The sequence below is a fragment of the Barbus barbus genome, assembly GCF_936440315.1.
Source record: "Barbus barbus genome assembly, chromosome: 10".
Lineage (NCBI taxonomy): Eukaryota > Metazoa > Chordata > Actinopteri > Cypriniformes > Cyprinidae > Barbus > Barbus barbus.
In genome coordinates this window covers 29,441,706-29,464,100 of record NC_136738.1, presented here as the reverse complement: position 1 = coordinate 29,464,100, position 22,395 = coordinate 29,441,706, and the positions used below count along the sequence as shown (strand labels likewise).

The 22,395-nt window shown below is 35.5% G+C and overlaps 3 protein-coding genes across 4 annotated transcripts; 1 reads left to right on the top strand and 2 right to left on the bottom strand.

The window, feature by feature from the left end:
- The first annotated feature begins 138 nt into the window (after positions 1-138).
- LOC306876151 (kelch-like protein 41a) lies at positions 139-5,428 on the top strand. The gene is made up of 6 exons (XM_079427128.1): positions 139-1,313; positions 2,742-2,899; positions 2,973-3,080; positions 3,168-3,353; positions 4,229-4,375; positions 4,877-5,428. Exons 1-6 carry the CDS (start codon positions 219-221, stop codon positions 4,986-4,988), a joined length of 1,806 nt encoding a protein of 601 aa, XP_079283254.1. The 5' UTR covers positions 139-218; the 3' UTR covers positions 4,989-5,428.
- On the bottom strand, positions 5,132-16,094 carry fastkd1 (FAST kinase domains 1). Of its 2 annotated transcripts, none has more exons than XM_079426468.1 (15): positions 15,807-16,094; positions 14,218-14,651; positions 13,754-13,822; positions 12,903-13,028; positions 12,420-12,818; positions 11,724-11,834; positions 11,100-11,231; positions 9,561-10,047; positions 8,348-8,462; positions 8,131-8,259; positions 7,421-7,552; positions 7,170-7,283; positions 5,941-6,088; positions 5,739-5,853; positions 5,132-5,668 (listed from the first exon to the last, which is right to left on the bottom strand). In XM_079426468.1, exons 2-15 carry the CDS (start codon positions 14,550-14,552, stop codon positions 5,582-5,584), a joined length of 2,499 nt encoding a protein of 832 aa, XP_079282594.1. In that variant the 5' UTR covers positions 14,553-14,651; positions 15,807-16,094; the 3' UTR covers positions 5,132-5,581. The 2 variants fall into 2 exon arrangements, with proteins under 2 accessions (XP_079282594.1, XP_079282595.1); XM_079426469.1 differs by having other exon boundaries at positions 14,218-14,589; positions 15,807-16,067.
- Positions 16,095-16,886: 792 nt separating this feature from the next.
- On the bottom strand, positions 16,887-21,440 carry cfap210 (cilia and flagella associated protein 210). Its single transcript, XM_079427804.1, has 9 exons — positions 21,207-21,440; positions 20,931-21,115; positions 20,411-20,584; positions 20,128-20,333; positions 19,887-20,043; positions 19,667-19,806; positions 18,589-18,781; positions 18,187-18,351; positions 16,887-17,304 (listed from the first exon to the last, which is right to left on the bottom strand). Exons 1-9 carry the CDS (start codon positions 21,304-21,306, stop codon positions 16,951-16,953), a joined length of 1,674 nt encoding a protein of 557 aa, XP_079283930.1. The 5' UTR covers positions 21,307-21,440; the 3' UTR covers positions 16,887-16,950.
- Between the last annotated feature and the right edge of the window lie 955 nt (positions 21,441-22,395).

The following is a 22,395-nucleotide window of genomic DNA, read 5'->3' as shown; positions in this document are numbered from 1 at the left end:
TTGTCTTTTTCAGTCTTTGACAGCTGCTTGATGCGACACTGGGCTCCCATTTGGTCAGCCTAAATTCTTTCTGACTGTATGAGGGGTCTATATTTAGAGGGGTGGACTTAAATTGCAGGGAGTTTGTGTTGGAGCCCTGTGTTATTTCAGCCTCTTACAACTGAGACGGCAAGACAAGAGGAAGTACAGCCTCCTCTTCGAGACCTGCACAATTTGAGATGGAACCCATGAGTAGCAAGGAGGACCTGAGGCTCTTTCAGAGCACCCTGCTCCAGGATGGTTTGAAGGAACTTCTGAAGGAGAACAAGTTTGTGGATTGTATTCTGAAGGTTGGAGATCGGAGTCTGCCCTGCCACAGACTCATCATGGCTGCATGCAGCCCCTATTTCCGAGAGCTGTACTTTACTGAAGATGGCGTTGAGAAGAAAGACTCCAGCAAGGAAGTAGAGCTGGAGAACGTGGATCCCACCATTATGGACATGATTGTTAACTATCTCTATTCGGCAGACATCGAAATCACAGATGAGAACGTGCAAGACGTCTTCGCAGTCGCCAACAGATTCCAAATCCCATCCGTGTTCACCGTTTGCGTCAACTATCTACAAAACAAGCTTTCGTTGGCTAACTGCTTGGCCATCTTCAGAATGGGACTGGTTTTGAACTGCCCTAGACTCGCTATCGCTGCTAGGGACTTCATAGCGGAGCGTTTTGAGACTTTATCCAAGGATGAGGACTTTCTTGAGTTCGACGCTCCCGAGTTGTTCGCTATCATCGGGTGCGATGCTCTGAACGTGGAAAAAGAAGAGGTCGTGTTCGAGCTCCTGATGAAATGGGTCAGGAAGAACAAGGAGATCCGGACGAAAGCTTTGGAAGATGCTTTCGAACACATCCGCTTCCGATTACTACCTGAGAAATACTTCAAGGAGAAGGTGGAAAAGGACGATATCATCAAGGCCGACCCTGAGCTTGCCAAGAAGTTGAAGGTCATCAAAGAGGCGTTTGCTGGAAAACTTCCTCTAAATAAGGAGGGCGAGAAAGGCGAAGGAGAAGATGGGGAAAAAGCCTTGCCTGGTTATCTCAATAATAACAAACGGCTGGGGATGTTCAACCAGGATCTCATCCTGATGATAAACGACACGGCGGCTGTGGCCTACGATGCTGATGAAAACGCATGCTTCCTAGCAGCCATAGCAGAGCAGATACCTCGAAATCATGTTAGCATCACGTCGAAGAAGAACCTGCTCTATGTTTTGGGAGGACTGTTTGTTGATGAAGACGACAAGGATTCACCACTGCAATGCTATTTCTTCCAGGTTAGGCTAGTCGCTCATTTATATAACAAAAGGCTGTTTACACCAAGGATTATAACTATACCTACATTTTTTGTGTTTGTGGTCTTACCTATTCTCATAGAATAAGTATAACAACATAGAGAAACGATTTCGATGAAATCACTTTTTTTTTCCTGCTGAAGAGCGATAAATTCATCGACAGGCCATCAGAATTTACCCGCATTTAAAGCGGCAGACGATCATAACAGCAGGTCGCGCTTAAACACAACATTGGCATACCAGGGGCCTGTTCCATAAAACAAGTTTACCAAATAAGCCAGGCTTATTTCAGTTAGTCTGACTTACTTTGCACCAAATAAACTGACAATAAGTCAGAGTAACTGAAATAAGCCTGGCTTATTTGGTAAACTTGTTTTATGAAACTGGCCCCAGGTTGTAGATGCTATTCAAAAGACTTAAAAAAAAAAATGTCAACATGGAAATTCTCTCATCATTTACTCACCTTCAGGATGTTCCAAACATGTTGTACTTTTCTTTTGGTAACACAGGACTAGTCATATAGCCCGGGATTTAGCACATAAGACTAATTTTATGGTAACGTTACGTTTTTTTTGCCATTTTTGAAGCTTTTGCATTTTTGCAGCCCCAGTCCCTTTCACTTACATTACATCGAAAAGAGTAATATTTTGTCTCTGAACTTCTTAGAGCTTTTCACATTGCAGTTAACCATGTGTTGTCATACTTTTAACCCTTGGTTATGAACTCTTTAGCTTTTAAACACGAATCGCAACCAATCAAAAAGTGAAATAATCATTCGGCCTTATTAAATATACACATTAATCACAGAAAATGCAAACAGTGTTATTTATCCAATAAATACAAACAAAAATTTTAGCACAGAATTGACAAACTTCTGTTTTTTTATATACTCTTTTCCTTTTAATTTGAGTAATTTTGTTGTTTTTGTATTTTTATTACTTTGAGTATGTCTATATAGTAATTTTTATGACTTTTTATTTCAATTTTAGTTTTAGTTAGTAGCCTACATCCAGCTAAATTAAAATAAAAAATCTTTCCATGGCAACAAGCTGAAATAAAATAGATTTTTCATATTTTAAGTGCATATTTTAGCCTAAGTAATTAACATTTTTATGGTTTTAGTTTTAGTTAAGAATGACCCTGGCTTAATTTTCAAGGGTAAAACCCCCACTTTTGTGTTGCATACTGGTTTGGAATGACATGAAGGTGAAGAAATGATGACTACATTTTTAATCTTGGGTGCACTATTCATTTAATTGCATGACTTTATATTTATAGGAAGTGGTTTTAGGTGCAGAAAAGTCTCAAATCATTAACAGGCCTAGCACAAAGGCCTATATCATCAGGGAAAATAAAATACATGAAAATTCAAATAATTGTAATTAATTTTAAATCATGCATATTGTTCAGCTGGACGCTCATTCTCCAAACTGGATAGCCCTGCCACCGATGCCATCGCCCAGGTGTCTGTTTGCCACGGGGGAGTTTGAAAACCTCTTGTTCGCAGTTGCTGGTAAAGACCTGCAGAGCAATGAGTCTCTGGACTCAGTGCTGTGTTATGATGTCGAGTAAGTTTTTTCTACATTTTCTGCTACATAAGCCAAACAAGTCCATCTAATAACTTTCTGTTGCTCTTGGCAGTAAGATGAAGTGGCAGGAGACCAAAAAACTGCCCTTAAGAATTCACGGTCACAGTGTGATCTCACAAAACGGACTAGTTCACTGCATAGGAGGAAAAACGGATGAGAAGTAAGTCAGATTTTAGTTCACATAAGCTTAAAAACAACATAAAAGCCTGAGATTAGGCTTCACTACTTGTTTCAATCTCTGGAACAGTAAAACCATCAACAAGATGTTTGCATACAACCACAAGAAGTCCGAATGGAAAGAGCTGGCAGCCATGAAGACACCCAGGTCCATGTTTGGAGCTGTAGTCCACAAAGGAAAGATCATTGTGGTTGGAGGGGTCAATGAAGATGGCCTTTTATCCTCCAGTGAAGCCTACGACTTTGGGACAAACAAGTATGTAATACATTACTAGTTTTTAACTAATACTTAATCCTAAAACCACAAATATTTTAAAAAAGTGTAAAGATACTCTAAGCTAAAGTTAGCCAGTGATAAGTGAAGGATTTAAAAAAAGAGGCATACAAAACACTGCTTTGTGAAGCTTTGAAACATTTGTTTCGAACCAGTGATTCGGAGTGCATGATTAGCGAAGCTTCAACATTTTTTCAAAATTTCAGGTTCACCGCTATGTGTTGATCTCTATAAAACCATGAACCATGGTCAATAGGGTTTTAATGCATGTTCAGGGTGAGGCGTCATTGCATTTCACCATTCTGGTTTGGAGCACTTCGAAAGAGTGAATCATTTTCAAAGCAACTGGTTTAATTGATTTCAAAGCTTGTTTCACCACCAGTTACCTTGCACATTTGGTATTTTCCAGCTATCTTTTAAAATATAGACATTATCATAGATAATACATTTAACACCACCAAACAAAGTCTATTGAGAACACTTACTGATTTGAGCTGTTGTTCTTGTTTTCCCTCCAAAATTATGTCACTTCCTGGAGTATGAGGTCAGAAAGGTTAGCATACAACGATATTGAGGAGGGCACATGGAAAACCTACAAAATGATCACCAATTAAAACAATATTCTCAAAAAAATGTTTAGTTTGAACCATATAGATGACATTATTATATTCATAATAACTTGCCAGTTTTTCATTTGAGACATAAATTACAAAAACAGGCAAAAATATGATTTAAAATTCACCCCTATGTTTACTTAACCGAGATATTGTGGTAGTTATCCTTTTAGGTGATCCTCTACTACAGAGCTATCAGAATCAGTTTAAACCCTGTTTTTTTTTCTTTTCTTCCCCCAATAGATGGGAGCCATTCCCTGAGTTTGAGCAGGAGAGAAGTTCTGTGAATTTGGTCAGTGCTGCTGGTGTCCTGTATGCGGTGGGTGGCTTCGCCGTGGAGGAGAACGAGGACAAACAGTGTGTCCCGTCAGAAAACACTGACATCTGGCAGTAAGTGTTGTGCTTCACACAGCAATAGTCCATCTGATTTATATTCATCACACACTACCACTCAAATTTAGGGATCAAATATTTAACAGATATATATATATATTTTTTTAAATGCTATTCTTTTGAACTTTCTATTCATCAAAGAATCCTGGAAGAAAATGTGCACGGTTTACAAAAAAAAAAAAAAAAAAAAAAATACAATACAGCATATTAGAATGATTTCTGAAGGATCATGTGACACTGAAGACTGGAGTAATCCAGCATTGCATCACAGGAATAAATTACATTTTAAAATATGTTAAAGGAGAAAACAGCTATTTTAAATGGTAACAATATTACTGTTTTTACTGTATGTATTTTTGATCAAATAATTGCAGCCTTGGTGAGCACAAGAGACTTCGTTCAAATACATAAACTTATTGAACAGTGATGTATACACTTTAACAGGTAATGTATCATTCCAATTGGAATTAAATCTAAAAACCACTCTATTTTTAACAGGTTTGAGGAGGACAAGAAACAGTGGACTGGAATGGTAGGAGAGATGCGATATGCTGCCGGCGCCTCCTGCGTTTCTATGAGATTAAATGCAGCAAAGATGCCTAAACTTTAAAAACATTATCATCACTTATTATAGTTTGTGTCCAATAACAAAGTGTAACTATATTTTAAAGCAGCAAAAACAACATTTAAAGTCAACATGAAATCAAAACTGACTATATTTACTATAATGCACATTCCTAGTCTTTGAAAGTTTGAATCAAAATGAATTGCAACTTTCTCCACCTCTAAAAAATACATTTCTTTTGATGCTAACATTACAAATCATTCATCCCTCTTCTTTATGAAGTAAAATGTATAGCGAATTATGTCTCATGTTGACTTTAAGAGTAAAAATGACCACAGATTTCTGTTTCTGTTCTGTTGTGAAATGTGGTGCAGTTGAGGAAAACATTTCTACAATGGATGCAAAAATGAAATTTACTTTTTTTTCCATACGCACCTTTGTCTTTTCTTTTATATAAAATGCATAATAAATACATATTTAAAGGCAAACAGCTATGCATTTCTTCCTTGTGAACGAAAAAAGTCACATAAGTAATATCACTTATTACAAAATGAGCAATTCAAATAAGATTGCAGTACTAATCTTAAAACAGTCTGCAAACAATCCGATGTCTATTGTTTCAAGATAATGTCTCAGGGTTACTCTGAGAATATTTTCTTCCTCAGATATTCTTTCCATGCATCTTCGGTGGAAAGCTCCATTGAGTTCCATTCAAAGTGAGGAATCTGTAAGAATACGCATTATTAGCAAAACCACACTTTTGTCGTCAGAATTATGCGTTATCTTTCTACTGACCTGTAATACATGATATCCTAAAATTTCCAGATGTCTTTTCTTCATCATGGCCTCTCCTTTCATGTGCCAGGAATTTTTGCAGAAAGATTTGGAGTCCAGGAAATCCAAGGCAATGCTAGACAGATTTAGAGAATCAGATTATGTCTGCTTTTTTATGTGTTCTCGTGCGCAATAGAGCGAGTGCAGGTCACATGACGCATACCGGCGAGCTCCAAGCGGCAGCTCCGTCCTCTCTCCTCCGTCTTCCGATCCGGACTGCCAGTGAACGTTTCCGTTCTCACTGATCTGCAGCTGACTGGGTTCGCTGTACGGTACTGGATGAAGATGGCGATCCAGGACGAGTTCAAAATCTGATAACAAAAATATCACAGTTGTCATGTGCCTACAGAAGTAGCAGTACTGGATCTAGGACTTTCACCCTGTACCAGGATAAATGTATTTAGTCAATGAAATATTACACTGGGTCACTGTACATCAAATCAACTCTAATATACTTAATGGTACATAGCACAAAAAGTAAATATTTCGGTTAAAACAGAGGTTAGGCCTAAGGCAAATAATTTTGTCTATTTTTGTTTGATATGGAATGCTTAAGCATGAAAATAAATTAGTGTTGCATAAAATATATATGTGACCCTGGACCACAAAAGCAAAGTCATAAGTGTCAGTTTTTCAAAATTTAGATTTCTACATCATCTCAAAGCTGAATAAATAAGGTTTCCATTGATGTATGATTTGTTAGGATCGGACAATATTTGGTTGAGATACAACTGAATGTTTGGTTGAAAATCTGGAATCTGAAGGTGCAAAAATCTCAAAATACTGAGAAAATCGCCTTTAAAGTTGTCCAAATGAAGTTCTTAGCTATGCATATTATTGATTGAAAATTAAGTTTTGATATATTTACGGTAGGAAATTCACTAAATATGTTCATGGAACATGATCTTTACTTAATATCCTAATGATTTTTGGCATAAAAGAAAAATGGATAATTTTGACCCATACAATGTATTTTTGGCTATTACTACAAATATACCCCAGCGACTTAAGACTGGTTTTGTGCTCCAGGGTCACATATATATTTTTTCAATTAAAACAGATGCTAATCCTAAAGCAAATTTGTTTGTCTTTATTTTTGTTTGACAAGGTAATGCTTAAGCATGGAAATGAAATTTCATTGTTAAACTGTATTTAGTCATATATTTAAAGTGAATTTGAAACAGTGCAACCATGGCTTTCAGCTATTTTGAGAAGCATTTTGAGAGGGATGTGTGATGAAAAGGTAAGCTATTTCGTGTGCGTGTACAATGAGACCAGGGAATGTGTTTTTAAAAAACTGAATTATGTTCAATTTAACCGTACTATATTGGCCACTGAAAAAACACTCATCAAAGCATTCTCTTTTATATGTAACGTTGGTTCAAAACTCACCGACTGTATAGAAGTATGGCGTCAGCACTGCTACTTTGGCACAGTTCATCCCACCCAGGACGTCCCCGAGCATCTTATGGATCTGCTGCAGAGCTGGACTAATGGAGCTGTTGGCTACAGTGTGGAAAACATGATTTCTAAATAAAAACACTTTAGTTCTTACATTAAACCTTTTAAATCTATTTGTTATTTGTATCTTGAGCAGCAAAGAAGGATCACGTGACACTGAAGACAGGAGTCACGATGCTGACCTCTCTTCTGCAGCTGTTTACAGTAGCGCTCATGAAACCAGGACACCTGGAACTCAGGACACTCCAGACACACGGCCCGATTCAGCTCCATGAGACGGAGACGGATGCGCATGTTTAGAGCATCCGGAAAGGCTGTCAGCAATGAAAAAATAACACAACACTAAACAACAAAGAACTATTAAATATCACCATACTTCTCAGGTGATTGATAACATTAAGAATTGCAAAGAAACACCTGATAAAAACAGTAATCCTGGGGGGTTATTCATATGCGTTATAGTTGCAGCAGCAGTATTTCCTACATGCTCACAGCAGCATGTTGTGGATGTATTAGAGAAATATCCTGTGCATATTTCTCTCCTGATTCAGACGAGACAACTTTTTGGGAAGCGTTATTATGGATCATAGACTATTTTGGTCCGAAGCAGAAGTTTGAAGTTAATGTCTTCATGATGGATTCTCTTCACAAGACGTTAACTGATGGACTGGAGTGGTGTAATGTTTTTATCTGCTGTTTGGACTCTCATTCTGACGGCACCCATTCACTGCAGAGCATCCATTGGTGAGCAAGTGATGGAATGCTACATTTTTCCAAAAGAAACAAACTCGTGTCCTTTTTGGATGGCCTGAGGGTGAATAGATTTTTTACCAAATTTTCATTTTGGGATGAACTATTCCTTTAAGTTTCATATGAATGAACAGAGACGTACTCTCCAGATGGGCATCCAACTTTGCAAGAAATTCCACATTGAAGATCTCTCTGACCACCTCCTCAGGGAAATAATCAGCCAAAGCCAGTGCGTAAGCCAAGAGAACCAGCAGGTGAGGGTCAAAAGAACCTGTTTGAATTAGCAAAAACAGGTTACAGTGCAACTTCAGGTATTTAAGATTAGAAACTTTTAGAAATGCATAATGGAAGAATCTTACTAATATACGGAGTGAAATGTCGAATGCACACATCAAAAAACTCCTCCGCCTTTGGTGGGTCATAATTTAGCACAGCGAAAGGCAGCAAAATGGAATAGGTTGCAGAGTAATGAATCTGTGCGGAAGAGACAAACATACAAATTTATTTAACAACAGGAGTTCTGTCATGACAACTCTCTGAGAGTCTTGGCATGGTAATGTACATGACAATGTTAATGTGTTTGGTCTTGGCGGAACAGATCTGCTGCGGCAGAGCAAGTACCGAGACTTGCTACTGCTAATACATCCACAACATGCTGCTGTGTAGCATGTAGGAAATACTGCTGCTGCAACTATAACACACATGAATAACCCCCCATAGCATACATGAATGACCTCGTAGCAGATCTATACAGGTGGAGCTGGGGAAGGTGGAGGGTTTCTGAAGTGCGCCACGAATTGCGCTGAAACTGCTACAGCAAAACAAACCCAGGTATTTGAATACTGAGCAGTGAGCTCATTGGCTTCTGATACATAAGAAAACCAATCAGCTGTGCCATGAGATAATGATGTCATTGAGTCAGATTTAGTTAGACCTACGAACTGCGCCATCTAGAGTTTCATGCCAGATTTTCTGATGCATTTTTTTAAATTAATAACAATAATAATCATGTTTCTTGAGCAGCAAATCAGCATATTAGAATGATTTCTGAAGGATCATGTGACACTGAAGACTGGAGTAATGATGCTGAAAATTCAGCTTTGCATCACAGGAATTAATTACATTTTAAAATATAATCAAATAGAAAACATTTTAAATTGTAATAATATTTCATAATATTACAGTTTAGTAAATATAGCCTTGGTGAGCATGAGAGACTTCTTTCAAAAACATTTTAAAAAATCTAACTCGGCCCAAACCTTTAAACAGTAAAGTATATCTCAATAAATGGCAATCAATCAATCGATAAAACAAGCAATTATATGAATTATGTATTATATACATACATTACATAAAACAAAATGCACTGAACTAACTGAAATAATAAAATAAAACTGAAATGAAATAAATTAAAGCTAAATATAATTTAAAACAAACCTAAAACTAAAAAAATTACAGCAAAATTACAAAAGCTTAAACTAAAATGAAAAAAAATTGAAACCTTATATAAGCTTAAAAATTAATCTTATAATAAACAAAATGTATTCAAACAACATTTAAGATGACTCCCACCTTGTCTATATTTTCAGTCGTCACAGTAGCGATACGGTCCATCAGCGCGGCACAGAAGAAGTGAGTCCTGGTCAGATAAATGCCCAGCTCATGCACGTTAGTCCAGGATATCTGGTCAATCAGTTTCTGCATGGTGACCATAGACTCTTCCAGCAGCATCTCATCAAACCACTCCCCTGACAAACACTTCACTTCGTCCAGCACCACGTCCAGAGTCTCGAAGCTGTGCAGCCGCTCACGGCTGCAGCGGTTCAGGGTCTGGAGCAGGCGAACGTACTTGCTGGAGGTGTTGTGCCGATACGAGGAATCGTTGCGAATCCACTTGGCGACGACCGTGGCGTAAGTGTTGAGGTCGTTTAGGTTGCACTGCGGGATCACGGCGTTCACCCGGGAAAGGACGGCCTCGTCAGGACGGGGAGAAGGAAGCATGGACAGAACCCTGGTTAGCATGGTCACCTCATACGGATACACACTGCCCTGCAGGTAACTATGAATGATGATCAAAGAAAGACAGAAAAAACAACCCTTAAAAACATTCATGTTAAATAAGATAGTTCAATAGTGTTAATTCTCTATAATAAGGTCTCATTAGTTGTTAATGGATTTGCAAAAATGAACTAATGTTGAGCAATATATTTATTTTTTTACAGAATGTATTAGTCTTTGTTAATGTTAGTTAAAAAAATAAAACAAAATTCTATTTATATAATAATTCTATAATTATTATAATAATATAATATAATAATAATAATATTTTTTATAATAATATACACATTTCATTGTCCATTTTACTAATGTTAGCATACAAATTTTGATTTAATAAATGATTAAATGAAAAGTTAATAAATTATTTAAAAGTACTGTTTATTGTTAGTTCACGTTAACCTTAAAGACTCCAAAAAACATGACTTCAAATGATTATGCACTGCTGTTCAGACATTTCAGGTCAGTAAGATTTTTTTAAATTAATAATTTTATTCAGCAAAGATGCATTACATTTGATCTATTACATTTAGAATGTTAATAAAGATATCTATTTTAATTAAATGCTTTTCTTGAAAAAAAAAAAAAACAGTTTCCTCAAAAACACAGTATTAAGCAGCAAAGCTGTATTCAGCATTAATAATAATAATAAATGTTTCTTTAGCAGCAAATCAGCATATTAGAATGATTTCTGAAGGATCATGTGACACTGAAGACTGGAGTAATTTGATCACAGGAATAAATGACATTTGAAAATATAGCCTAATCAATTAAAAAAAGTTATTTTAAATTCCAATAATATTTCACAATATTGCTGCTTTTATTGTATTCAATTGCAGTACTTTCTGCATTCAAATATCTTCCCAACTGCACACTTTTGAATAGTAGTGTACAAAACACCATACAGGTTCAGAATGACACAAAAAGGTGAGTAAATAATGACAGAATTTTACATGCTGTATGAACTATTGCTTGAATTATAAGCCTCTCAGACTGAAGTAAAAAGCAAAAAAAAAAAAAAAACAACTCGATCTCTCTGGTTTTGAAAACACTTACTCCAGCAGTTTGGCTCTCAGTCTGGAGAAGATCTCTGGATTCTGGCAGTGCAGCAGGATGAGCGATTGAGTGGTTCGAGCGATTTCCACTGCCCTATACATCTCCAGATTCCTTAAGAGTACTGCTGCCATCCTGCCAAAAATACATGGTAAGACCTCCTCTCCTGTTTCTAGTCATGACTGCAATGCAATTACATTTTTCTGACACACAACAATTACTGCATTGCTGTTGAGGCTGGATGGTATGAAGACACAAACCATGTGTTGGTAGAAATATGTAATCTGTATGCTTTACTCATGTATCATTCAATATGCTGATTTGATGCTCAAGAAACATCTTATTACTAACACTTAATATTAATGTTGAAAACATTTTTTTTTTCAGGATTTTTTTAAAAAGAGAAAGTTCGAAAGAACAGCATTTATTTGAAATAGAAGTCTAAGAAGAATAATATAAGAAGTCTAAGAATAATTTAAATGTATTTACTGTCACTTTTGATCAATTTCATGCATCCTTGATGAACAAAAGTTTTAATTGCTTCAAAAAAAAAAAAAAACTTAGTGACCCCAAACTTTTGAATAGTTGTGTTCCATGTGAATGTAATGCAGAAAGTACTCATCTTACCTGTTTATCAACTGAAGGTTTCTGCATCGCATCTCCTCCATTGTGTCCACCACACTTAAAGCCTGATGGGGATTCAGCTCATCAGCCAATAGCAGTGCTGTACTCTCTAACCTGCAAGACCAATCAAACAAATCAAACCATACTGTTGTGATTCTTCTCCGAGCTGGTTTGTCTGGTTCATGGCTTAACCACTTTTACACTTAATCCCTATGGAGAGAACGATAAATACACTCACTGGTAAACTTTACAATAACGATGCCATGAAGTGAATTTAAAATAAATAAATTAAAAAAACAAGGCAACATTTCTAATTATTCTTTCAGATGGAATACTAAAATTGCTAAAACTATAGCTGAAAAAAGTAAAGTTAAGTAGAAATATATATATATATATATATATATATATATATATATATATATATAGAATTTTTTTTTTTTAATTATTATATTAACTAACAGAAATAAAATTTTAAGTACCAAAATTACAAAAACTGAAATAAATATAAATGAACGCTAAAGAGAAATATATATTGAAAAATGACAAAAGGACAAATTAAAGCAAAAGTTAAATGAAAACTTTAAAAGCTAATTAAAATATCAATAAATACTATAATAGCACATAAATAATACTAAAATAACATAAAAGACATAAAATAATTGTTATTAAAAAAAATAAGGGATACTTTCCCTTGCTCACCCCTCTCTGACACCTTGCCTTGCCATTGGTCCTAAAGAAGCAAAGAGTTTGGTGAAAGTGGCAGGATCAGTGCATGTGTCCACCAGCTCCATGAGTCTCTGTCTCACAGCCAGCCGGAAATCACAGTTATTGTACTGCATCGAGTGATACAGTCCCAGAATGATGCTGATGTGCTCTATGTCCATCCGGGGGACGTTCTGCAGGAGAAGCTGGTTGCATTTCTCCAGGAGGGGGCGGTGAATCTGTTTGACATTTCGGATGAACTGCACAACCCTTCTGGGGTTGTTGAAGTGCAACGGGTTCATTTTATCCAAAAGGGAGTCCGCTTTTTTAAACAGTGCATCCCTCAGTTGTGGCGACACCAGGACAAAAACACAGTTCATCAAGGGTGTAAGCACTCTGTAAGGAGGATACGAGTAAACACATTTGTATTCTTGTTGTACCATACCTTCAAAGTGCATGATGGTTAAAAAAAACCCAGACCTGGCGTCTTCAATGGAGTCCAGTCTTTGACTCACTATCTGCGTAATCTGACCCATCAGCGGGCTGTGCTGCAGGAACTGATCGCTCAGACAAACCGCAAACTTTGAAAGTGTCGTCATCTGGAATCTGAAAACACAGAAAGCTTAAACATAAATATTTCATTGCACTTTTATGGGGCATTTATAGGCAATTTATGTTTTTAAATAATCATGTTTAACAGCAGAATTCCTGGTGAAAACTACATTAACCACGATAACTACACTGATATTGAAAATTGTATTTTAGACTTTTATTATTTATTTACTGTACATTTTGTGTAATTATATTGTGTGTGTGTGTGTATGTATATATATATATATATATATATATTTTTTTTTTTTTAATATTTAAGATTATTTAGCATAAATAATTATGCAGATATTTACTGTATATTTCAAATATATTTTCAGAGTCTATATTAATACTTTGCATACATAAATGCAGACATATGTGTATATTTTATACCAAACATAAAACACTATAAATTTCACATCTACTGTATTTATATGGAATAATATGCATGTTTTGGATAAATAAATAAATATACATATATATGTGTATTTTGCCATAAACATAAAACATACTGTGTTACATTTATATGAATATTTATATGCATTTTGGATAAGCAGATTTACATGCATATTTTGCAATAAACAAAAATAATTGCATATTTCACATTTATGTATATCAAATATATGCATGAATATTTTGCATAAAATATATTGTATATTTACACCCATTGCAATATTATACACACACACACACACACACACACACACAATTATGCATTCATGTGCAGCTTTTTCATGAACCTCTCTAGTCTGTTCCAAGCCTCAGTCACCAGCTGCTGCACAAGAGAGTCATGGTGTTCTACTTGAAGCCTGCAAAACAAGACATCACAGAGATCAAAGACTGGCTATTTACCCACAAACATTTAATTAGGACACCATATATACAGTTCAGTTTAGTGAGCTGCCTACTTGGGGAGCATTCTGACTGAAATAAAACATGACCAAATGCCTAGAAAACTTTTTGATTCAAATAAGCTGAACAGAGCACAACATTCTAAATATTGAGCCAAAACTTTTTCACTCCAATGCAATGCATTAGTGTATTGCTTTTTCCCAACGAATTCATGCGATTCTGTGTTAGAATTTGACTCAGGTAAGGTATCTCAAAAACGCAGCTTGATGCCTACCTATAAGACCTTAAAATAATATCTAGTTAGCTTTTTGGAAAGGAGCTTTTCTTTGACCTTCATATTTTCACTCTGTACCTGAGCACAACATAAAGCACATCCACCACTGAAGCGTCATCCATGAGGCTGATCTTGTTTTCAGCCAGAACTCGAAGCGTCAGGAACTGCGGGTGATTCCGGACCTGCTCGATTGTCCTGAGCATGTGTGCTCGCTCTCTTTGAAACTTCCACAGCTGTCCAATAGCACAGCTCACATGGCTCACGGACAGCTTGGCTTTGTTCCGGCCCACCACATCGAACACCTGGTCTTCAGCAGAGCACGTCTGGAGCTGCTCTAGCACCTGATCACGGCTGACGGCCCCGCGGTGGAACAGACTGCGGGAACATGCTTGAAACGATCGGAGCCGGAACATGGCAGAGGACGGCCGGTGTCAGGATACACTCCACATACTAGACAGATTAGACGCACCCCAGAATCAGATCATCAGGTTTTGTCCATGTCAGCTTGAATACTGTCATTATAAAAGCAAAAGATAGTCATGTCAAATATTAAGACATTCTGAAATAGATGTAAATTGTGCACTCATTGTTATTATGCTAATTTGACATTTTTACTATTTAAAATAAATGTTTTCTATTTGAATATATTTTAAAATGGAATTTATTCCTTTGATTTCAAATCCTTCAGAAATCATTCTAATATTCTGATTTGCTGCTCAAAAAAACATTTATTATCATTATTATTATTATGTTGAAAACAGCTAGAACTTTTTTCAGGTTTCTTTGATGATCAGAAAGTTCAGAAGAACAGCAATTATCTGAAATAGAAATCTTTTCTAACATTATAAATGTCTTTATCATCACTTTTGATCAATTTAAAGCATCCTTGCTAAATAAAAGTACTAATTTCTATAATATATAAAATCATCCTTAAAATAAAATTGCATATAAAATATACTGACTCCAAGCTTTTGAATGGCATAGTGTGTAATGTTACAAAAGCTTTTTTATTTCAGATAAATGCTCATTTTTGGATCTTTCTATTCATCAAAGAATCCTGAAAAAATGAGCTCAATTGTTTTAAATATTGATAATAATAATAATAATAATAATAATAATAATAAATCTTCCTTGAACAGTAAATCAGTATATTAGAATGATTTCTGAAGCATCACGTGACACTGAAGACTGGAGTACTGATGCTGAAAATGCTTTGCATCACAGGAATAAATTACATTTTAATATACATTCACATAGAAAACAGTTATTTAAACAGCAAAAATATTTCACAATATTACAATACTATACAATATACAACATTATATATATTATGCATGAATAAGAAATGAAAATCCTGGAAAACATGCATGTATAACAGAAATAAATAATATTAGATGCTTAAATTTTAAGCATATATGTGCATAATGTCACCATGCATATATTATCACAATCTTGTTAAAAGCTTCTCAGTTTTGCCATGAATTCTGATTTGTCACCAGTCTTTTAAACTCTTACCTAATGCCCTTAACATGCCTGCTAGAAACAGCCAACAAGCGAACACATACTTAAGAGTTAGAGTTAGTTCTTAACACTGAAAGTCAGCTCCATCTGACAGCAGCAGATGTGTTGGACAGAATCATGTGCCATATAAGAGAGATTCACAGTACCTTCAACATCAGACAGCCATGACATAAACACACGTGTAACCAGAGTCATGTGCTGCAGCAGATCACGTGCAAGAGGACAGATGTTTAAAGCCCCACAGATGCGCGCTACTGCTTGTGCCTGATGTGCAGCTGCTTAACGTGCATGTAAGAACAATGTTTTAGCGACCATGTGTACAGAAAAGAGCAAAACTTGAGTGACATGGTCAATGCTACACCTTGCTTCCTGTTTAAGGCAGCGCACAGCCAAAAGTCACGGTGTCTGTCAAAATAAAAGTCACTCCTTGTGGTAGAAAACATTTTGAAGGAGGTATATATACACGTTATCGTTCAGTATGTTAATATTATTTATTAATATGTTAATAATATATTAAATAGATAGAAATATATTAATAAATAATAGCATATGCAAATCATTATCATTATAAGAATATATCATTATATTCATATTGCAATTAATTAATAAAAATATTTTTATTTGATTGCATTTTTAAAAACATTTAATCGTATTTTTGGCTGACTATTTTGGAAATACAATATATTTATTTCATGATTTCAAATATGTTAATTACAGAGCTGTAATCTAGGCAAAGGGTGGCTACTTTTGAAGATGCTCAAAAACATGTTACATATATATAGTTGCTGTTAAAAAGGGGGAAAATACAAAACAAAATGTATCCAGGATTGAGGGTATAGCTGTTAACAATGTTGCCATCATATTAATAATGTTGTTTTATTGTAGGAATAATGCCTATTTTGGTCATTTTCTGCGTTTTTCTTGTATAATGTAAAAAAAGTGAAAAGATTGTTTTAACACCTTTCAGGTAATAGGAAAATAATTATTAGTTATAATGTATTTATATTTAAATATTTGTATACAGGCATCCCAAAGCAAATCATACTTTAAATTTAGCTTGTTTTGACTATTACTAAGTTTCCAGGAATAATACTTTTTTATAACCAAGTTTTTTTTCATACATCAGAATATTTCTAAATAAAAACATCTAAATTGTGCAGCAAGAACTTTGATTTGGGGTTAAAAAGCAATATTGTAATAAAAACACAGCAATTACAGTTTCTTTTGCGTAAGATCTTTATTATTGCAAGAGTACGAGCGAGTCATTATAACAGCAGATGTTGTGAAGTTTTACAAGTTGAATCCTAGTCTTTTCTTGGACTGTTGGAAGTCAGGGGTCTCGTTCAGCTCTTTTATGTTTTGAGTGGTGCCGCTCACATAAGTGGGCATCTCAACACCCGACTCATCATGAACTAGATAACTTGGTCTAATTCCACCAAACACGGGCCCCAGACCCCCTCCGATGCCTTCTCTGGCAGCCTTCAGTAGCGGGAAGGTGTTTCTCTCTGACTTCCTGGCTGTTTCGATGACCTGTTTGGTGTATTTCTGAAACTGGTTTTCCTCCTCAACGATGAGAGCAGTGTTCCTCGCAGCAAAGTCCATCTCTTCTTTTTTTGTACGGTGATGCCTTGCACGTTTCTCAGCCTTCACAAAAACCAATGTTGCATTTGAAAGACATCATAGTTAAATGCATAGCATTAAACACACTAAAGGAATAGTTCACCCAAAGATAGAAATTTGCTGAAAAATTACTCACCCTCAGGCCATTCAAGATGTAGAGAAGCTTGTTTTTAATTTGAAGAAATTTAGCTTTATATCACTTGCTCACCAATGGATCCTCTGCAGTGAATGGGTGCCGTCAGAATGAGAGTCCAAACAGCTAATAAAAACATTACAATAATCCACAAGTAATCCACACCACTCCAGTCCATCAATTATCATCTTGCTTATCAAAAAGCTGTGTGTTTGTAAGAAACGAATCCATCATTAAGGTGTTTTTTAACTTTAATGTCTATAATAACGCTTCCTCCAGTGAAAAAGTACATTTTCTGTTGTCCTCTCACATCAAAATCCACAACATATTTGTTCAGAACTGTTTTTGCTTGTAAATGGTGCTTGATCTGCGCATATTTCTCTCCTGATTCAGACTAAATGGCTTTTTCAATAAAGAAAGCAACATTAGAGGACTCGTATTTAGCCGGAAGCAATGATTTGAAGCTAAAACACCTTAATGATGGATTTGTTTCTTACAAATACACAGCTTTTCACTTCACCAGATGTTATTTGTTGGTCTGGAGTGGTGTGGATTGCTTGTGGATTATTGTGAGGTTTTTATCAGCTGTTTGAACTTTCATTCTGACGGCACCCATTCACTGCAGAGGAACCATTGGTGAGCAAGTGATGTAATGCTGCATTTCTCCAAATCTGTTCTGATGAAGAAACAAACTCATCTACATCTTAAATGTGAGGGTGTTACTTTTCATTTTTGTCAAGACCAGTGAGTGTTCCTTTAAGAGCTATACCCACCATTTCTTGCATATAGATGTCCTGTAGTGTTTTGCCTTCTTCTCTAGCTTTTTGAGCTTTAAGTTCTTGTTTTTCAATGAAGATTTTAGCTGCTTCCTTCTTTGCATTCAGCATCTCCAGGGCTTTCTGTTTCTCCTCTTCTGCCTTTCGTTTCTGTTCTTTCCTCTAATATAGGGTTAAAAAAAGTTTATTTTATTGCATGCATTTCAAATTATATACATGAACACTTTGATGGTTATAAATGCAACATTACTGTGGTAAAATCACTGTAATACATGGCCTCTTGTCACTAGTTGCCTTAGTTTAATCAAATAAAAGTCTAAATAATCATGCATTCATTACTAGACAAAGCTTTGAATAGTTAGGACATTATAAGTTATACATTAAGAAGAGTTTATTTACCACGGACTCTCTGTGTGCAGCGATGGATTTCAACAAGGCTGCATGTTTTTCTTCTTTCTCACGCTGTTCTCGGGCCTGTTTGGCCTCACGTTCAGTAACTGCTTTCGCGATGATCTCTTCCTCATTGCTGATCTGTTGCTGCTTCTGTACTGCTAACTTCTGTATAATAGTCTCTCTGTGTCTCTGGAGCTCTCTAAAGCAAAAAGGAATGCAAATACAAGCCCAGTGCTGAGACAAAGCAAGCAGTGAAGAAAATTATTCTTTCTTGCCAGGGTTCCCACACTTCACCCACACATTGAATTTTCATGACTTTTTCTTAACCAAGTATGTTGTAAAATATGTTGTATGTCAGGTTACAGCCTTTTGAATTTATTAGTATATGATACTATACACAGTATATATGATATATGCATAAATGTTCCCATAAAGAGTCTTAACAGGCCAACTGAAGACGAAAATGTAAGCTTAAACAACTTAAAAATAGAAATGTTGAAATAAAATAAGTTGCAGTAGAAGTACTAAAGTACTGGGGGAAAATGAAAGCTAAACAGGTTTATTATAGTTAAATAAAAAAGGAAAAATTTTATCTATAAATTTGAAATAAATATTGACTGAAATAAAATAAAATATAAAAATATTTTTCAACCTTCTCATTTAGCTTGAAGTTCTAAAATAACTAAAACAAAAATAAAATTAATAAAACCTACTAATCTACTAAAAATCTACTAATAACATGACAACACAACTAAATTTCAAAAATTTTAACTAAAATGAAAATAATTGTATATTATATATTTTACATTATATTATTAATAATTATATATTAATCCTTAAATAACACGGAAAGCTCATAATCAAATATTTAAAATGCTGTTATCTAGCCTTTCATGTAATATATCAAGTTTGGTATGGGTTGGAAGTGTTTACCATTAAATAGTCGGCATGCTGTGTTTTATATGTTTGGAAAAAATGCCTTTATAAATGTAAAAAAAAAGAATATTTTCTGGCACTAGTGGGAATCCTGGCATTTATACCCACTAGACACATTTACACAGTGTTAGCATGTAATTTACAGTACCTAAATATTTCCTCTTGCTTCTCTTTCCTCATTTTCATGACCTTTTCTTTATGTTTGGCGAGCTGCTTCCGTCTCTCCTCCTCTTCCTCCTGCCTCTGAGCCTCTGCTGCTTTCATCAGCTCTCTATTGGTCAAATAGTCCTGATGGAAGACAGAAGAATGGATTTCAAAACAGCATCTGATTGACTCTATCTGTAAACATTGTTCAACAACCGCCTCACCTGATGAGCCTTCATCGCGCTTCTCTTCTCTTCCTGTTTCTTGCGCTCATTCATGGACTGTTCCCACAGATGAAGATCTCTGAGTCGCTCAATTTCTTCAGCAGCACTTTTGACCTCCTGCCTCTCCTGCTCCTTCTTCAATTCACGATCATTTATCCTAATATAGCAGGAAACATCAGGTCCTTTTGCAATACCTACATCATTGTTGCCCATGCACTGAAGCACTTTAATGTCTCCTTACTGTTGTTTCACGCTCTCAGCAGCGGCCAGCTGGTCTTGTTTCCTCTGCAGGGCTTTCTGCTGCTCCTGCTGGAGGGCCTGATCTTCTCTGCAAGCCATTTCGGCTAAGATTTCCCTGTCTATGTCCTTGCTGGCATTTTGCTTCATGCGTTTTAGTTCGATCTGAGCTTCTCTTTCCTTCAGAACCTCCGCCAGCAACAGAGCACTCTATAAAAAAACAAAAAAATAGTTTCTAGTAACATTTCACAACAGAAAATTGTGCTCAAATAATGAGAGGCACAGACATGGAAGCCTTTCACTCTGTCGGTCTGGTAGTACTGCTGGGTTTTTGCTTTTTCAATGGCCTCCTTTCGTATCTTGGCCTGGTATTTTGCTTCATCTATGTCAATTTGTTTCCGCTCCTCTTCTTCAATCGCCTCTCGAATTTTTTTCGCCTCTAGCTTTTTTTGTCGCTGTCCCTGTAAGGGGGAAAAAAATTGATCTGTTTTTCTCCATGGAAGACATTTTGTAAAAGTCAAATGCATTAGCTCAAGCATATATATTAATTATTATTATTATTACTTTTTAATTTTTTATTAAGAAAACCCAAAAATATTACATAAAGACAGAATTCACATTACAATCAACTTATTGAACATTTTAACATCGAGGCATAGACCAAATGAAAATAGGCATTATATAGTGTTTAAGTAATTAAAAATGACAATGTTTACGCATATTATATTTAGCGTAAATTGTGGGTTTTTCAGGCAAATATTGCTCATTATGTCTACTAAGAGAGGTACAAGTCCAGAATGTCCTCACAGCGATGGTGTTGGTCCAGTGTTTGACGAGCTCTTTAGAGCGCATGCGCAGCGCCTCTGCAGTCTCACTCCTGTTGTGTTGATTGATTCCGTTCACACTGTGCTGCAGGCGCTGCCACTCCGATTTGGACAAAACTACCGTTTGACGAAGATCCGCTTCGGTTTTCTCCACATCCGGACTCACAGCTGTGTGCATTTGACCACATATTTCCAAGTGATTATAAAGTGTATTTATTATAATTCTAGCTATCCTGCTAGTAAACTCAGTCATTCTCACCTTGTTGGCTCGAGCCTTTCCTCCGCCCGTACTGAACGACACCTGTTGTTATCGAGGCTGTTGACATTTTAACTGCTTTTTTATTCGTTGATCTTGACATACACTGAGGTGTTTATATATGTTTATTCCTTCATACATCGGCAAACTTGGCTAGCGTTGGTAACATGCTCGGTCTCTTTGCACTGTGTTGCTCGGCAACCATTTGAACTTTTGTTACACTGTTGCCCAGCAACCCTGCAAGGGAAGTAGGTGACGTCATGCGAAGCCTTAAAGAGCCCGCAAGCTGAAAATAAACTTTCCAAAATACAGCATTACTTTGGGGCTATTTCTAACTCTTGTAAGCTTTCTCAAGTAGACTTTAAAAACAATTAAAATTTGTAAGTTGTTAAACCTTCTCATTTGAATGTAATGTGCTTTGTTTAATATATACCTCTGTCTAGTAATTTCCATAATTATTATTTTTTATTATTAATATTATTTTATATGTTTGTATTGTAACTGCGTCCTTATTTAAATATGGAAAATAAACTAGTTTTGTCCTCAAATATGTTTATTATTTTGAAAACACAAAGCATTTACTCTCTAGAATATGATGTTATTATTATTATTATTTTGTATGCAAAATTCTGTATTGACTAGCAAAAATGTCTCCTTTCCAGTTTTTCTGTAGAATTTAACTGTGTTATTTAATCCCTCAGACTTGCAAACAACAAAAAAGCAAAACAGGTTTGGTGCTTTGTGAGGATTTAAAGATATTATTTAACCTTCATAACGTTTAATACAAAAAAATCTAGAAAATAAACTGAATAGAACTGAACTGCAATAGCAGTTGATTCTGATTTTTTTTTACTTTATTTAATTTTTATTTTATTTATTTATTCTGAAAACACAAAACTAAACAAAATCCCACAAACTGTATACAAAAAGTATACTGTCCATGACCAAACCAAACAAAAGAAAATACAAAAAAACAAAACAAAACAAAACAAAAAACACCCACCCAAACAGGCACAAGATACAGCCATACTTAATCAGACTTAAACAAAAATAATAAAAATGGAGTGAAATAATAAAATATGGAAGTTATCCATTACACAATTTAATTAAAAATAAAGTGAATGCATATATATATATACACGTTTTTATGTATTGCCTAGTTTATGCATGACTAGTTGTCACATGTTTTATT

What these genes read in the sequence shown, in the direction of transcription:
- LOC306876151 (XM_079427128.1), top strand. Translation starts at nt 219, where the DNA reads ATGGAACCCATGAGTAGCAAGGAGGACCTGAGGCTCTTTCAGAGCACC. An exon ending in TGCAATGCTATTTCTTCCAG is followed by an intron (nt 1,314 to 2,741) that starts GTTAGGCTAGTC and finishes CATATTGTTCAG; the next exon opens with CTGGACGCTCATTCTCCAAA. An exon ending in GTGCTGTGTTATGATGTCGA is followed by an intron (nt 2,900 to 2,972) that starts GTAAGTTTTTTC and finishes TGCTCTTGGCAG; the next exon opens with TAAGATGAAGTGGCAGGAGA.
- fastkd1 (XM_079426468.1), bottom strand. Translation starts at nt 14,552, where the DNA reads ATGTTCCGGCTCCGATCGTTTCAAGCATGTTCCCGCAGTCTGTTCCAC. An exon ending in GCTTGGAACAGACTAGAGAG is followed by an intron (nt 13,029 to 13,753) that starts GTTCATGAAAAA and finishes CTGTGTTTTCAG; the next exon opens with ATTCCAGATGACGACACTTT. An exon ending in CGACTGAAAATATAGACAAG is followed by an intron (nt 8,463 to 9,560) that starts GTGGGAGTCATC and finishes TCTTCCGCACAG; the next exon opens with ATTCATTACTCTGCAACCTA.
- cfap210 (XM_079427804.1), bottom strand. Translation starts at nt 21,306, where the DNA reads ATGTCAAGATCAACGAATAAAAAAGCAGTTAAAATGTCAACAGCCTCG. An exon ending in GCGCGATGAAGGCTCATCAG is followed by an intron (nt 19,807 to 19,886) that starts GTGAGGCGGTTG and finishes GTCTTCCATCAG; the next exon opens with GACTATTTGACCAATAGAGA. An exon ending in CTGCACACAGAGAGTCCGTG is followed by an intron (nt 18,352 to 18,588) that starts GTAAATAAACTC and finishes ACCCTATATTAG; the next exon opens with AGGAAAGAACAGAAACGAAA.